This window comes from Falco naumanni, chromosome 6 (assembly GCF_017639655.2).
Source record: "Falco naumanni isolate bFalNau1 chromosome 6, bFalNau1.pat, whole genome shotgun sequence".
In the NCBI taxonomy this organism is placed as follows: Eukaryota; Metazoa; Chordata; class Aves; order Falconiformes; family Falconidae; genus Falco; species Falco naumanni.
Genome location: NC_054059.1, coordinates 38560904 through 38575005, shown reverse-complemented (window position 1 = coordinate 38575005; position 14102 = coordinate 38560904). Strand labels below are relative to the sequence as shown.

The window sequence follows — 14102 nt, the reverse complement described above, 5'->3', positions numbered from 1 at the left end:
GCCAGCCAACATTGGCTCCAATCCAACTGGAATCCAGCACAAGCATGAGCTAGACTGGTGGGCATAGTGCCCAGGTGTCCTGAGTGAACTCTGAAATGTTTGACAGAGACACATGTTCTGTACCTGGTCTGATGGCAGAAGGCAGCCTTGCGGTGAATACAGTAGGTGCCAATTGTTTGAATCCGAAATTGAAGGCTCAGGTAAATAGAACATTAAACCGATGCCCAAAATCTGTGCCAAATCTGTACTTCACTAGCTCCTGTGACAAAGATAAAAAATAAGCTGGCATCCTCTGCTTTCTACCTGTTCTTCTAGTTATGAAGCTTTGCTTTGTAATTAAAATCCATTTGTTTTGTTGTCACCAGCTAATCAGCTGATTAATTTTTATTCTGTTTTCAGTGGAGATAAAACCCAGTTGATCTGCCTTGTGCATGTTTGGAGGCTGCTTCTTCCTCCAACCCTGCCAACCCTTTGTACCAAGGGCTTCCTTTACTGGCAACTCACACGTTTCTGAGGAAGAAAAGTAAAAAGATTTATTGAGATAATTTGATGACTTTGTTTATGAAAGTGATGGAATTGAGAGAATCTTTATCAAGAACCTCATCATGTGTGATTAACCCAAATACTTAGTACTTGAATCTTTAAAAAGTGTAGAGCTAAATTGCAGTGGTTGCCTGGGTTACAGTGATTGCTGTGATTTATGAAACAATCTCTTAGAATGACATCCATCTGTATGAAAACAGAGACCACATGTAATTCACTAAACCTGTCTTTATTCCTCTGACATTATTGCCTTAAAAATAGGTATGCTAGTGTATTTAAAAATGTGTAATCTATGTGATGCATAAAAAAATGAAATCAGTAGCTTTTACAGTGGCATATGTAGCAAGCTGAAGTACCTTTACTAACGCTGTTCTGCATGAAGGCTCACCCAACTCAGTTGGTTGTTCTTTAAATACATCATGAACAAAACTTACCATGTTCATGGAAACGCCTCTTCTTTCTTTCTGGCTTCATCCTTCTCCTTCGCTTTTGCAGTCCAATACATCCTGCTTCATGAGCTTGTTAGTTCTTGAAATTATAAAGAATGAGCACGTGCCTTTTCTCGTTATATTTTTAAGGTCTGTACAGGTTTCTGTCCCTTGGCTATGGCACCACCCATTGCATCAGTAAATGTTGACTTCTGGACACACTTTTCAGAGGGGGATTTTAGACAGCTGATGAGACCTCCGTTTCTGAAATAAGCTTTCTAGGCAGCTCTGTGTCAAAATTCTTGCCATAAAGTATTTCCTATTTACAAGTCTTGTGTAGGTAGCTCTTTAAAAGCTTGAATTGCAATGTTCTTTCTAAAACACACCACAGCAAAAAACAAATGCTGCCACATGTTAGTGTCTGGCTGAAGCTGATGGATATTTGAGCTGCTGTGGCCCTCTTGGCACTTTCTGATGACAGTGAGCTGGCTGGATCAAAACCAACCAGGCAGAAAAATCAGCTCATTTTTGCCTGTTTCTACTTGCTGAGCCAGGTCAGTCCCCCACTGTGCTTCCTGGTGCCACTTAAAGGAAGGGCTAGAAATGTGGCTGGGGACAGAGGAAGAGAAGTGGGACTCCAGCAGTCTGGGCTGAGATTGGCTTGAACTGCTGTGAAACTGCAGCAATGGCTTTTCAAGTTCTTTTACATCACTTGGTAGTTTTAGTCTTGAGATCTTTAGCAACAAAATGATGTCTTAGGAGCTCTTTCCTTCTATTGTCTGCAATTTCTGAGATAATATCTCTTAATCAAAAATAGTTTTAAAAGTCTTTAGTACTATACCACTTGTCTCAAGCTGAAATGCCAGGCATATTTTGACAGTTTGCCTACTCGCTTGTATTTGAAATCATGATTATATTTGGAGAAGTCAGGCATATTCACAGTCTGCCTGCAGAAAACATCTCCGCATTTAAAATAGAAATCATATTCCTTTTACAATGAATTCTATTGATTTCTGTACCTTTTAGCATCCTTGTCTGAAAGAGCTAACTAGTTGCCTATCTCCTGCTCAGAATGTTTTATGCTTAGAGGAAAATATTTAGCCTTTTAAAATTCTACAACTTTGTGGTGTTGCAATAGGTTTCCTTTCTTGGCTCATTCCTTGTAAGCACATCCATTTCATGGAATGTCATTTATTAACATAAATAAGAGATCACGATCCACAACAACAACAGATCCCCTAAATTTGTTTGATCAAATGGAGCAAATTTTACAGCTGTCAAAAAATGGCCATAGGGACTGTTATCAGAGAAGGAATTGTGCAGTCTTCCAGTCCTTGTGCCTTGTTAGTCCCCTGTCCCTTGAGCAATTGCTCATGGACTTGGCCAAATTATGCTGATGGTAAAAATATTCTTTCAATGGACTGCTCACACTTACCTTCCCAAGCAGCCACTCTCCAGTGTGCAACACATTTCAGGTTCGGAGTACCTGATACCATTTCTATGTTGTTGTTTTTTTAATGTTTCTTTGTTTCTAAATGTCATGTGCTCACTGCCAGTCATTCACCAGTTCGATGCATTGTCTTCTGCTACCAGTTCTGGCAGGCACAGACATCATCTCTTGTCATGTCTGGAATGACTTCAACAATGTGGGCAGTGAGACGGTGCCTTTGTCTCGTGCTGCCAGGCATTTCTACATTAGGTTCAGTACCTTCAAAGTTTTGACTAGACAAGGGTGCAGCCTAAGTTTTCCTGTCATACCAATGTAATGTTTTCTTTGCAGCTTCCAACCCCTGGCAGTCATTGTGTAAATCCCAAATACCTCCTGGGGTCATGCAGGAATAGTGTATGTTTTCTCTATGCTCTGATCTAAGGTCTCCCAGAAAACGTGGGGAAGTGCTTTTGTGTAACTGTGGTCTTTCCAGTTAATCTGCTGTAGTTTGTTTGAAACTGTTCACATCTGATTTCCCTCCTGTGGCTTGCATCTATCTTAGGGTCCTGCAAGGCTTGTGTCGGCTCTGATTGATGATGGCAAAATGTAAAAAGGGTGGACAACTGGCAAGTAAGAATGAACTTATGGGGGTCAGCTTAGTTGCAGGATCCCCGAGAGGGATATTTTTGCTGCTGTTGGCAGCGTAGTTGGGACTGAGGGATGAGAGCCTGAGAGTAGCTGTTGGCCTCTCACTGTGTACATTGGATTAACCTTGACTTACATCGTTGCCCAAGTAAAGAGAAAGGTGGGAAGAAAAAGAAGACCCCAAATAGAGAATTACATATGAAATATGCGTGTGTGTCTGTGTGTATGCCCACATACACAAATACTTTCATAAAAGTTTCTAACAATAGTGCACCTGTTGTAGGATTTTTAATGCTGTTTGAAGATGTTTATATCAGCTTAATATAAATGTATCCAAACCTTTCAGGCAACAAAAAGCTCTGTGCAAAGGGCTGATCCTTTGCAATCAGTGACAAAGGAACATCAAGAAAAGAAACGATCTAACTGCTCCCTTGGCAGAAGCTCAACGCCAACTGGCAGGAGGACACCTCACCAGGGAAGACTGACACCTCTTGAACCAGAGAAAGTAAGGGGGTTTTTTTCTTTTCTTTTTTTCTTTTCTTTTTTCTTTTTTATTTTCTTTTTACAGCATTGTTTAGTAGCTGGATTGGGATCCTGGTCCCCATATAGCTGCTGCTGGTACTGTAGGGTTTTTGCCAGAAATGTTCAACACATTGAGCCAGACTATTCATACATTAAGGTATTTAGGCATCTGCAGGCCAGGGCATGGGTGAATGCATTGAAACCTGCACCCCTTGCCCTCAGAAAAAGTTCAGAGGTGATCACATGCACCAACACTGCATGGGCCAGTGGCTCCCTGGGGTCCAGGGGCTGGGAGCATCAGGGGGTCCCATGGGGTCGGGCAGGGCAAGGCCCATCCCACAGGCCCAGCCAGGGAGGAGGGCAGGCTGGGGATGGAAGTCAGGGTCAGGCCAGGATCCCAATTGTCAAAGCCCATGGTGACAAGACAGGTCTGGGGTCACGACAGGGTCAGCCCACAGGCCAGGGTTAGGATCCAGATCCATGATGTGCATGGCCAGGCACAGGCGTGGCCACAGTGCAACCCAACAAGGACCAAGAAATGCAGCTCTCAAGGGAAGAGTCGGGATGGGGGGTTGGGGGTGGCCCTCTCAGGCTTTTTCCAGCTCCTTCACCCACGTCTCTCCCTCCACAACAGTCTGACCCAAGATTAGACACCCATACCACATCAGCACACAGGCAGCTGAACTCCTAGGAAGGGGAAGTATGCTCTTGGCCATGTCATGGATAGATCCCATGTTACAGTGAAGCATGACTGTATGTCAGGGCTTTTCCATTTTGCTTCAGGTTGGACACCAGCCCTCTCCTACTGGGAGAAGAACAGATGACAGGAAATCACCTGGAGCTGTCTTGTATCTGAGTACTGGTTTTAAGGAGCCTAACTCATCTTCCTATGTAAAAGGTAAGATTTGTGGGAACTTTCTGCTTGCTTAGAGTGGTCTGCAAATGACTTGGAGACACTGGTTCACAGCTCTTGGCTCACAGGCTATATGTTGTTACTAAAACTCTCCTGTGATTCTTAGAAGAATGATGAAATTTGTATTGAGAAGAAAAGGAGAGCAAATTGTAGTGTTGCCTGCTTACTCACTGAGTTTGTTGCCCTGGAAGCCCAGAAGATGGGAGAATGGATGTGGTCTGCACTTCACTTTAGTCCAGGACAAAGCACCTTCAGGAGGATGGAAAGCTGTTAGCAAACATTATCAGTATAAGAAGCAATGTGCTGCAAGAATCTGAGAGCTAGCATCTTTAAAAAACCTTCTGAGATAGGTACGGAAACATGTGATTCAGCAATTTTCATATGTTTTCAATGACCCCTTTTACTTTGCTTTTCTTATAGGTTGGTCTATGCCCGTTTCAGGTAGCTCAGAAGGCATGCCCCTGTCACATAACCACAGCAAGGACACTTGCAGCTTTGCACTCTGCAGTAAGAATGAAGAAACAGAGGTATTTCACCGTGTAACTCTGTACAATAACTCAGTGAGTCTGCTATCTTAGTTTTCATATACAGCATGCTAACTCCCATTCAGCTGGGGACAATACTACCCTGGCTTTATTTTCTTGCATCTACTCATGATAAGTACAGTCTTAAAACAATATTGCAGTGGCTTACAAATGATATAGTAGATTTCTGTATCAAGAATTCCTGCACTACTGTTGGACGTTAATAGAATTATGTTGCCAGTCAAAATTTTAATTTAGGTTCAGGAAGAAGAGACTCTTATTCTTAAAAAGACAGAAAAATTGCTAAAACCTCAGAATCAATGGCTTTTTTGACCACAAACAGAAGTGGTCATAACTGCATATGACAACAAAGTATCTACAGACAGTTCTGCTTTTCTGGATGCTGAAGCAAAGGTTTGAACAATTTACAATTCTGGCTCTTATGTGACCAGCAGCTGTCTTCTTTGCATTTGTGAACTAAAATAAAACACACTGAGAAAAAGAAAACCTTACATTCCCTTTCCTATGCTATGCAGCAGACACAGTGCTCTAGGGATGGATCTGGCAACATCAACAATTGTATTTGCAGCCTTTTACTGGAGCATATCATTGCCCTGTGGGAAGCAGTACTTTTGTTCCTTTGAATCCCACAACTCACATTACACCGTATCTTCAAACTGTAATTAACATCAGTTAGTAACTGTTCTGGATGCTATGTGCCAGATGTCAATTAACTTAAGGTTCTTTTGTGCTGCCAGACAGTGCAAAGAACACTCATTGTAACGATAAATTGGTAGTGTAACATCCTGAATAACCCTTAAGTTAGCATTACCTACAGCTAAGAACCATGTAATTTGTTTTGGAAGAGCGGGTCTGGCTAATACAGGTACTTTTCTTTGCAAATCAGTAACCCGATATTCAGAGACAGTTCTATTCTTTGTTCTTGTGTTTGTTTATTCTTTCCATTTCCTATAGTGTAGTTTTGCCAGAATGCACTTGTCACCTCATTTTTTTATTTTCTCTATTCTGCCTTTTGCTTTGCAAACTGAAGTTAATTGGAGTTAATGTGCAACATTTCTAATTATGACTAAAAGATCAAAGTTCATTACAAATGCAAGGCAATACCAAAAAGAAAGGCAGCTTTCCCCTCTGTGTATGAAGTAAATATGGGTTTTACACATTTGATTAAAATTAATGGCACTATCTTCAAAATTTCTGTTTATATAACACTGACTGTGATGTTTTCATAACGTAGCCTCCAAAATCGATATTGTCTAGAAGGTCAATGTTTCATCAAGAAAGAAGAAACAGTGAAGAAGAGGTGCAGGAAAAAATAGAGTATCGTGATGGAAAGGTGAGATAAAACAGGATGCAAAAATACTTGAAGAGATCCCCAGTAGGACTGCAGTATAGATGGGAATCACTGCTTCAAGTAGCCGTAGACAATTATGTCTCCAATTAAGTGTGTGTTCCTTAAAGGAGAGCTGAAGTGTAAAGTTCAAACTATGGAAGGTAAGAAATACGTATAGATGGGCTGGTAATCAAGTAACCGAGTTACTTTCTTATCTGCCACACAGATTTGCTCTATGACTTCCACCAAGTCCTTTTTCTTTCAGCCACCTCATTTGTGAACTGGGAGGAATATGTGTTAGTGGGGTAGTGCTGGTGTTTTTAGTGCCAGATTACAGGCCACTCTTTCCTTGGAAGTGAATCTAATGGTAGTGAGCTGTGCCAGCAAAACGTCATCTGTGGGAGAAGTCTTTCATTATACACAGCTGGCTACACCTGGAGTAACATCAGTGGAGTTGGGCTCCATGCAGCCTGTCCAGTTTGCTCAAGCCACCTGTCAAAATCCTCAACGATTCCCCAGCTGCATCTGGAGATTACTCCCAGCTGCCCCTAGTCCTGGGAGTAGCTGGTTTCATCCCTTCCCTAGAAGTCCCTGTCTTCTAGGAGGGGATGAGTGGGCAATTCCTGCTGGCTTCCCATTGTGTTCCTTCAGTCCTCGCCACAACACTGGAGAACACGTTCCTCAGTGGCCATGTCACCTTTTCCACCCAGCACCTCAGGAATGGTCTTGAAAGGCTGACTCTGTAGATGAGCCTAGGCATTGCAGATCTGGTGCGTTGCTGTTGGGAAAGGCTGTCAGCAAGGCGACTGAGCGAGCTGGTGCTCGTTTCACTGCTGACAAACAGGCACGCTTTCCAATGCTGTCACTGCTCAGCAGGGCCAGATCTGAACTCGGTCTCTTCAATTACACTGCTCCTAGCAGGCTTATCCTGTTGAAACATTCCCTTGATATTGACTGAGTTGCAACTCTGGATAAGGTTTTTAGCTAGATCAAGACAAGACAGTAACTCAGTTTATGCACCTGTTCAGTCCTGGGCTTCTCATCCCACCCTGCCCATACAGGTGTTGACTAATGAAACCATAAGCAGTCACAGAAATGGCTTCTGCAATATAACCGTTGTTCAGGGAATGTTGGTTTGAGATGCCAATTCCTTTATAGCTAATGCTGAGATGGGGCTCTGTGAAAGTTTCTGCCAATCATGATTGCCTGTGGTAGAAATAGCAAAATGCAGTATCTATTGCTTTGATCCTCAACAGAAAAATAATTGTGAAAAAAGTTCACTCGGACATTTTTACCACTGGATTTAATTCATAAAATTGAGTGGCCAACTAGACTTTCTTGTACAACTAGAGAGAGGTCAAAATGGAGATTGATGCCTTTAGAAGACATATTACTTCTCATTTAAACTATGTGGACTTCTTGTAGCAATGTCTTTTGTCATAAGTAGGTGTAAGACCATCTTCCCATTACTAACTAGTAATGTTTAAATGAAATAATTTCTAAAACCTAAAATCTTGTCCTCAGGAATCATTACAATGCCTGCTTGGGGAAATACCACATCTCTCTTTCCTTTCCCCAAGCATATTTATTCCATTATTTTCTTTTTTTGTGTTTTTTTTTGTTGGGTTTTTGGTGGGTTGTTTTTTTTGGGGGGGGGGAGGTGTTTTCCCATTTTGTGCAGAGTCTGTTAAAATTTGAGCCATATGGCAGAGCTATACCACATCTTCTGGTTGTCTTCTTCTTTAGACTTCACCAAATTATATTATGGGATTTGATATATGCTGAACAGAACCAGCCACCATAGTAAGTCCAGGAAAACTGATTAACCAGAGGCTATGCTAGGTATAAAGTCTTCTTTGACCAATGCAATGTTTCTAAAGCATGCTGATGGCATTATTGCCCCCTGTTGTTAAGAAGTCTTGAGCAATTTTGCAGATCTCCACATGCAGTCACATTTAATTCTGTAGTGCTGAATGTCCACACAGGGTTCTGTTACTTGAAATAAAATGGTGGTCAAGATATGTCAGCAGTCTGTGTTGATACAAGTGGTTCAGTCCTTTGGGTTCACACAATTCACAACCGGGATCTCTTCAGTGACCTGTGTGGAAAGTGTCCCAACAGATGTGAAATAAGTACAGACAGTAACACACAGAAGTTGGTCAAGGAAAAACCCTATTGCCACAAGGCTGTGCACCTCACCTCTCTTAAGAGAAAAACAAGGTGGTGGAGTGAGAACTTGGTCCAAGTGCTAGATGTAAGTTAGTTTTGTGAAAAGAAAATTACTTTTAGCCTCTTTTACACACAGATAAGGCAAAAATAATGTATCTGTGCTGCAGAGATAGCTTTTGAAATACAAAGGCATAGCATAACTTACTTCAAGCTCCAATTTAACTGGAAGGCAGCGCAATATTACTCATTTCCTTTGATTTCATTTACATTAGATGCTTTATGTGTTTGAAGGTAGAAGAGGTGCTTACTGATGGACGTCGAATCATCACTTTCTGCAATGGTACTAAAAAAGAGATCAGTGCTGATAAAAGGATGACAACAATTAGCTTTTTTAATGGAGATGTAAAGAGGATCATGCCAGATCAGAGAGTGGTGTGTACTTTTTTTTTTTTTTTTTTTTTTAAACAAAATAATTCAGTGATTTTCCAGCAAGGTCCTATCATTTTTCTTGATATATGAATTATGGGAGAAATTGATGAGGAAGGGTGTTGGTTTAACAACCCTGAGCAGTGAAACTGCTTCATGTACAAGGACAAAAGTGGAAAGAGATGAAGGTAACAGTCAAAAGAGATGAAGGTAACTGTCAAGGCAACTGCCAAAGAAGGAACAAATGGGTAGCTGGCCAAGCAGATAAAAGAGAGTGAAAGAAGGCAAAGGACAGGGGCAGTCATCTGAAGCAAGGACTGGTTTTTACACATTTGCAGGGTAGTTAGCACAGGAGATTCTTCCCTCTTGGCATTATGTAAATATAAATAGTTAATAAAGAGAGCTAGAGCAGAAAAAAGTGAAGCCTTGGCAGCAGTGGAACTATTTTAAATTAATAGTGCATGGGTGGGAGCCAAAGCGGAGGTGGGAAGATGACTTTCATGTGTGCACTGTTCTCTTGCATGCTGCAGAGATGAAAGTAGCATCATCTAGACACAGCCATGAGGAGGGGAGTGAATAAGAGAAAGGAACAGCAATGCAAACATAGCTACTTTTACGGATGGCAGATGCAGAAAATGACCTTGAAATGACTTTTTTAAGATGGCTTATTTTTAAGCACAATGTTATGGTTGAATCTGCTTATGCAAATATTGTGAGAATGCTGCAAACACTTCATTCTCCTTCCAGATTTATTATTATGCAGATGCACAGACAACCCACACCACATATCCAGATGGCCTGGAGGTGCTGCAGTTTCCTAATAATCAGATAGGTATGCAAGTGCTCGTAAATGTGAACTCTATGTGCAGGAAGGTTTCTGTTAAGAAAGTGTCGTCTGGTTCTGACACCAGCAGATCGGGTATTTTCTTCTCATTTTGCATTGTCTTTGCATTTCACTTCCAGTGTGCTCCATCACTTTACTGCTCAGTTTCCTCCTACAAAGCAAAGATAATAATGGGATGTAAATGTATATTTCCTACTTTTGATTATCTGATTATTTGATTCTTTAATTTCTTTAGCAATATGCTAGATATTATTTCCACCCTCACTATGATATCCAAAAAAAGAAATCTGATCTAGCTTTATGTAAAATAACATGAAAGAACACTAGACAGACTTTTTACATCTTCTTTTCCACAGAAAAACATTACCCTGATGGCACACAAGAAATTGTATTCCCAGATCACACAGTGAAACACCTCTATAGTGATGGAATCAAGGAAACTTTTTTCCCAGATGGTACAGTAGTTAAAGTAGAAAAGTAAGTCTCATGTTAATGACAGGAACCAGGCATCTGACACAGGTACAATGATACTGACATTTCAAACTGGTTGGAATGTGCCTGGCTGGTAAATTTCCAGATGAAAGAAGACAGGAATTGTAAGATAAGGAGGGTTTTGCTACAATGAGGCCCTGAAAATTGTTCGCTTCCACCTTGGATGCTAGGTGGCTGGTTAGCACTGGCAAAGTGACTGTGAATTATTCCTCATTTAGTTCCATGTAACTTCCCACTGGCCAGGCGGGAGATCACCAGCTGTCTGTGCGGGTACTAAAGGACTCAGGGTGAGGACTCCTGAGCTCCATTCTTAGCTTTTGGGTTTCCTTTCTGATCTCGGGCAAAGCATTTCATGTATTATATCTCTATTCCTTTATGCAAAATGAGGAAAAACAACAGCAGGACTTTGCCTCTTCTGGGCTTAGGGAAAATCCTGTTGTAAGACAGATTTCCTGCTTGCAAAATGCCTTGAGATGCCTCTGTGAAGAAGCCACGTACAATGCAGAGATCACCAACCATTAGGTATTACGCTATGTGCTGCAGTACCTTTGTGTTGAAATCTCATTGTGAGATCGGATATCTAATGCCATCCTATGTAAATTCTGAGGTGAATTATAACCTGGCTGAGGAAGTTTCCTCTTGACATTATTTTCCTCTTTCATTGTGTCACATTAGACAGTTCAGTGAGACAGGTTAATAACAGACAGTGCCTTCTCGTGACTTCTTCATTCATTGCTATTTCTTTCAGGAATGGAGATAAAATAGTGGTGTTCAGTAATGGCCAAAAGGAGATTCGTACTGTGCAGTTCAAGAGGCGGGAGTACCCTGACGGCACAGTAAAAACGGTGTACTGCAATGGCAGGCAGGAAACCAGGTACGCCACTGGAAGAGCTCGAATCAAAGATGAAGAGGGTAATATCATCCTAGACAAGAAGTGATTCTTCCCCTCAAAGGGCTCCAATGTACGTAAGTAGCTCAACCCATTTTCTTGGCTGATCAGAACTGTTAGGAAGATTTAAGCCTTGTGGAAATGAATGGATGCATCTGTAGGGCTGAAATCTACTTTGGCTCAGTGACTGGTGCTTAGCTTGGAATAAACTTACCTGAATGAAACGTCTCTTGAGTGAGACATGAAGGAGATGCAGTCAGGCTCTGTTTGTGTTTTTAACATTAAAATAAATGCCCCTAGTACTTCTCATCAAAGTGTTTGTTTCATGATACTGATCACACTTTCCCTTTCCTGCTAGTTAGTTACAGAAGTGACTATAATTAAGGAGCATGGCATAAGAACCTCAGATCTACAAAGCTTTTTGAATTTCAGTTCAGTGCTGCCTTATGCTGACTAAAACAAATCTACATGGCTTTGTTGTCTCAGTCGGCCATCATGAAAAATGTGGAAGTGATTAATGTTTGGTTGGGTTCTTTGAAGCAGAAGATCCCAGCATGTATCAGGCCTTACCATGAACTGTATGTTAGACCAAAACTCCTGAGCAGGATTTGAGTGAACAGTCATGGAGTGCTCCTTCCAACCTAAATTATTCAATAATTATATGATCATAATCTAAGAACTCTCTCTTGGGCAATTGAAGCAAAAATGTAATGTTTATTCCATCCTGGTCATTATTCCAGATGAATCAGCCCTTTATTCTTCCTCCAGCAGTCTTTCCTCAGACCTCCTCTGTGTTGCTTTGTTTTTGAATTAACCTCTCCCACTACCGCCTTTATTCTTCCAGTAATACTTTCTGGGCAGTGAATCTCTCCAACTTTAAGGCTCTCCGGATGGCACATGATACCTAGGGGGATTAATCATTTATCAAACGCTGCTTTCAACTGCCTTCCCCATAGACTGCCTGTCCATCATCTGTCTTGAATTTTTCCAAAGCACTGAAGCATTTCCCCTATACAGCTCAGCTCATTACCTGCCCATTGACTGGGAAGACCAGTTATCTCCTTATGGTCTTTGGATTCCTGTAGCAACAAATGCACTTCAGTAGCGTGCTGCTTTAGCCTTTTCTCACACCTAAGTGCAAAATAATTGCAAGATTATGGAATTCGGTCTTTCTTCTCTTCAGTTTCCAATGGATCAGACTATCAGCAAATCACCATTCAAATTACAGACCATCTTTGGAAGAAATAGATTGAATAGAGCAAGAAGTGTTACTAATACTGATCGTACACATGCTTCAGTTTATTAATTTAATTATGATGCCATGAACATCCGTGCAGTTTGATGTTGGCTGGTGTGATAATAAAATTGCATTATTTTTCCTTTACTCCTGTATAACAAAGGAACAGTTTATAAGCCTGTGCTTTTCACTACTGAAATATTTACTGTATGTTTTGTAAAAGAAAACTCTAATTAAAAGAAATGCAAGATAGTGTTCTTTTCAATGTTTCACCAAGATTTTCAGTTGAGTGCTGCCTTACACTGACCAAAACCCACTATGTTGATTTTTTTTCTCAATTAAACATCATGAAAAAGGTGAATGTGATGAATGTTTTTAGTTTGGCTGGAAAACTAGATGTGATACTATCGTTTTCTAAAGGACCACTGTTTTTATTTGCAGGAATTCCTTTTAACAAAAGGTTCCTGTTCTCCAGTTAATACGCTGACATTCCTTTTGTTTCTATAGTAATACACAAAACAGGCTTTGTTTGCAAGCCTTAAAATGCTGTTTGCCAATCAATAATCTGTGCATATTATCCCTTCTAATTGTAAATTAAATAAAAAATAATTTTATTTGTGTGCTGCTTGCTTCTTGCTTCATTAAGCATTCTTGACTGTACTTGCAGGAAGCATTTTGATCCTGAAATAACTTGTCCTACAGTCCTGCACAGGTGTAACAGATAGGGGATATGTGCAAGTCAGTCTCTAAAATTATGCATGCAGCGATGCATGTGTGCAAACACCTTGCTGATGTATGCATTCACCCTGCTGATGCATGCATTCACCTTGTTAGCACCTGCTTACGGGGAGGTTATAATGGTACCTAAGTATGGGCCTTGTTCTACTTTCTGGCAAATCAACGGCAAACCTTCCATCGGTGTAATCAAACGGTGGGACTACTGAGGATTTCACAGTATTTTTGCCAACCCCTCTCTGGCTACTGTTTTTACCAAGACATGTTTTTCAAGTAACATTTTATAATACAATAGCAAAGGGTTTATGAAAGTAAAGGCACAAATTTGGTTTGAAAAGGAGGAGACATAAAAACACCTACATAAATGAGAAGCTCTGTCAGGTGCTATAACTTGGAATCCTTCACAGACCAGTTATGACACATGTCACATTATTTTTCACAGGCTGATTCTCACATCCTATCTCCTCCACCTTCCACTTGCATTAATTAGGTAACCAGAAGCAGTAATGGCTCCACCAGCTATAGTTCATAGTTGTAGGAACACAAATAATCCAAATTAAGTGTGACTGCATATGGACTTACACTGTAGTAATACACATACCTACTTTACTATCTTTTTTTGTCCTAGAGGGTTTATAGTGAACAAATTCTTATGAATCCTTCAGGGATGTGGCACACAGCTGGTAAGCCCCACTGCTCATCTTTCTACAGGTTTTCTGGCATTAGTGAAAGCATGCTACAGCCAGCATTTAGCCTAAATTTTGATTCAAAATTAAAATAGTGACTTCTGAACAGTTACTTCCATTCAGACAGCTGGGGGCAGCAAAGATGTACAAGGGAAGGGCGGTATTTTGATCACCATCTCAAATGCTTCAGTTCAGTGTTAGTATTTTTCCGTGCACAGATGATCACCAGTTTTAGTGCAAGCAAAACAAAGCTGCCAAACCACTGTACC

The 14102-nt window shown here is 40.8% G+C and overlaps 1 protein-coding gene across 1 annotated transcript in view; it reads left to right on the top strand.

Moving 5' to 3' along the window:
- Window positions 1–12984, top strand: part of LOC121090275 (centromere protein J-like) — a 31105-nt gene extending 18121 nt beyond the window's left edge. The window contains 10 exon segments of the mRNA XM_040598641.1: window positions 3392–3550; window positions 4351–4465; window positions 4901–5007; window positions 5269–5418; window positions 6260–6358; window positions 8816–8956; window positions 9698–9782; window positions 10151–10271; window positions 11035–11248; window positions 12359–12984. Of these exon segments, the coding sequence (XP_040454575.1) occupies window positions 3392–3550; window positions 4351–4465; window positions 4901–5007; window positions 5269–5418; window positions 6260–6358; window positions 8816–8956; window positions 9698–9782; window positions 10151–10271; window positions 11035–11224 (1167 nt within the window). The 3' untranslated portion in view covers window positions 11225–11248; window positions 12359–12984.
- Window positions 12985–14102: the final 1118 nt, after the last annotated feature.